This window comes from Echinops telfairi, unplaced genomic scaffold, assembly GCF_000313985.2.
Source record: "Echinops telfairi isolate 266 unplaced genomic scaffold, ASM31398v2 ScPeMD7_7467;HRSCAF=8505_1, whole genome shotgun sequence".
NCBI classification, from domain to species: Eukaryota; Metazoa; Chordata; class Mammalia; order Afrosoricida; family Tenrecidae; genus Echinops; species Echinops telfairi.
In genome coordinates this window covers 26,863,167-26,864,836 of record NW_022111368.1, presented here as the reverse complement: position 1 = coordinate 26,864,836, position 1,670 = coordinate 26,863,167, and the positions used below count along the sequence as shown (strand labels likewise).

The following is a 1,670-nucleotide window of genomic DNA, read 5'->3' as shown; positions in this document are numbered from 1 at the left end:
ACTCAGTATTTGCCACTGTCGCCTTAGAGCGTGTTAAGCTAATGTGCACAGATTACCTCTAAGATCACTAAGCATCATGCTTGCTGGGAACTGTGTTCTTTCTACAGGTCGGAGATTATGTGTTTGCCAAAATCATGATACCCCAGGGATTTGACTTCTATGTCCCCGCCATTGTCGTGGCACTTCCGAACCAGGATGTCCCCGGAGATAAATTCTACACCGTGCTAAAGTGCAACAACCGGAGAGTAAGTGGGATTTCGTTCAGAAGGGACTACCTGGCTAGGTGGCGAGTGACTGGTTTTTTTTCTTGCCTTTCTTCTGGGCAACACTTAGCTGTCTTGACACACCCAGATGTCTCCAAAGAATTATTTCTCTACTGCTTCCCCACTCGTCCGCTCCCTGTGGTTGCGCTCCTGCCCGCTCTACAACACCACGTCTGCACGTACTCGGACTGTCCTGGCTTCATAACGCCTACAGCTAACGAACCGTCTTTGGGGTGCCCGTCCTGCCTGACTGGGCCACAGACCTTGACAAATGGGACACACGGAGCTGGCTTCACCCGTGACCTTCCTGGGTCCTTACAGACCCACTCTGCCTGGCTTCCTCTCCCATCCTCGATTGCTCCCACCTTCTTTAAGCTTAAGGAGCCCTGGTGGCGTAGTTGTTACACGTTGGGCTGCTGACAGCAAGGTCTGCAGTTCGAGACCACCAGTCTTTCTGTGGGAGAAAGACCGGGCTTTCTACTCCGGTGAAGAGTTACAGTCTCAGAAACTCACAGGGGGCAGCTCTGCCCTGTCCTATGAGTCGGCATCGACTCGGTGGCAGTGATTCTGTTTTCTTTTCTTAAGCTGCTCTTCCAGCCCTTATGGAGGTGGGTGCCTCCTCTCCTTCTCTGATGCCTCATGACCTCTCTCTCAGGGTGGGCCTCTACCTTTGGCTACCTCCTCTGTGTCCTGGGGAGCTGCCTCCACACCTGCCCTGAGCCCCAAATCTTCCTCTCCAGCTGGGTCCTGCTGAGCATCTCCCTCCGAGTGCACATCAGACCTGCCAAGGTCAATGCTGTGACCTTTCTCTGAGGACCTCCCTCTGTGATCCCTGTGTCAGGGAATGCCAGCACACGCTTCCTACCTAGTTAGGAGTCACCCCCTCACCGGGGGAGGAGGGGCAGGCAGCCGTGAGCCCTGGTGGGGGAGGCACCAAATGGAACAGACTAGAAAGAAGAGAGGTTTCCAGAAGCAATAAGAGCTGCTGCAGTAGGATTCATGGAACATGTTCCTGCCCTTTCTTCGTTGATCAGCTCCTTGTTGAACCTCACTTTCATCACATGTGAAATTGAATATGTAAGCATATATTGCTACTACACGTGTGTATCCATAAGCACACATGGAGGGAGAGTGAGCAGGGTACCCCAGTGGTAGGAGTGAGGAGTGGGGCTGCAAGACACATTGCCATTCTGGATCCTCGCTCCTCCTGCACTCCCCGGACCAGGGAGTTGGAGCATTTGGTTCATTTATCACCCCTCTGCTCATTGACTCCTGCAGTCGACAGTTGTTAAGCACCCATATTTCCTCTTGAACTGTTTGTCTTTTTCATTGATTTGTGGCCATGCTCGATGCCTTCTGGGCAGTAATTCTCAGTGATATATGCCACCAATATTCTTCTCCCAGTTC

General features: G+C 52.4%; 1 protein-coding gene across 1 annotated transcript in view; it reads left to right on the top strand.

The window, feature by feature from the left end:
- Window positions 1-1,670, top strand: part of VWA3B (von Willebrand factor A domain containing 3B) — a 273,714-nt gene that overhangs the window by 256,113 nt on the left and 15,931 nt on the right. Inside the window, exon 22 of the mRNA XM_045283830.1 lies at window positions 108-245. Coding sequence (XP_045139765.1) covers window positions 108-245 — 138 coding nt within the window. The remainder of the gene's footprint in view (window positions 1-107; window positions 246-1,670) is intronic.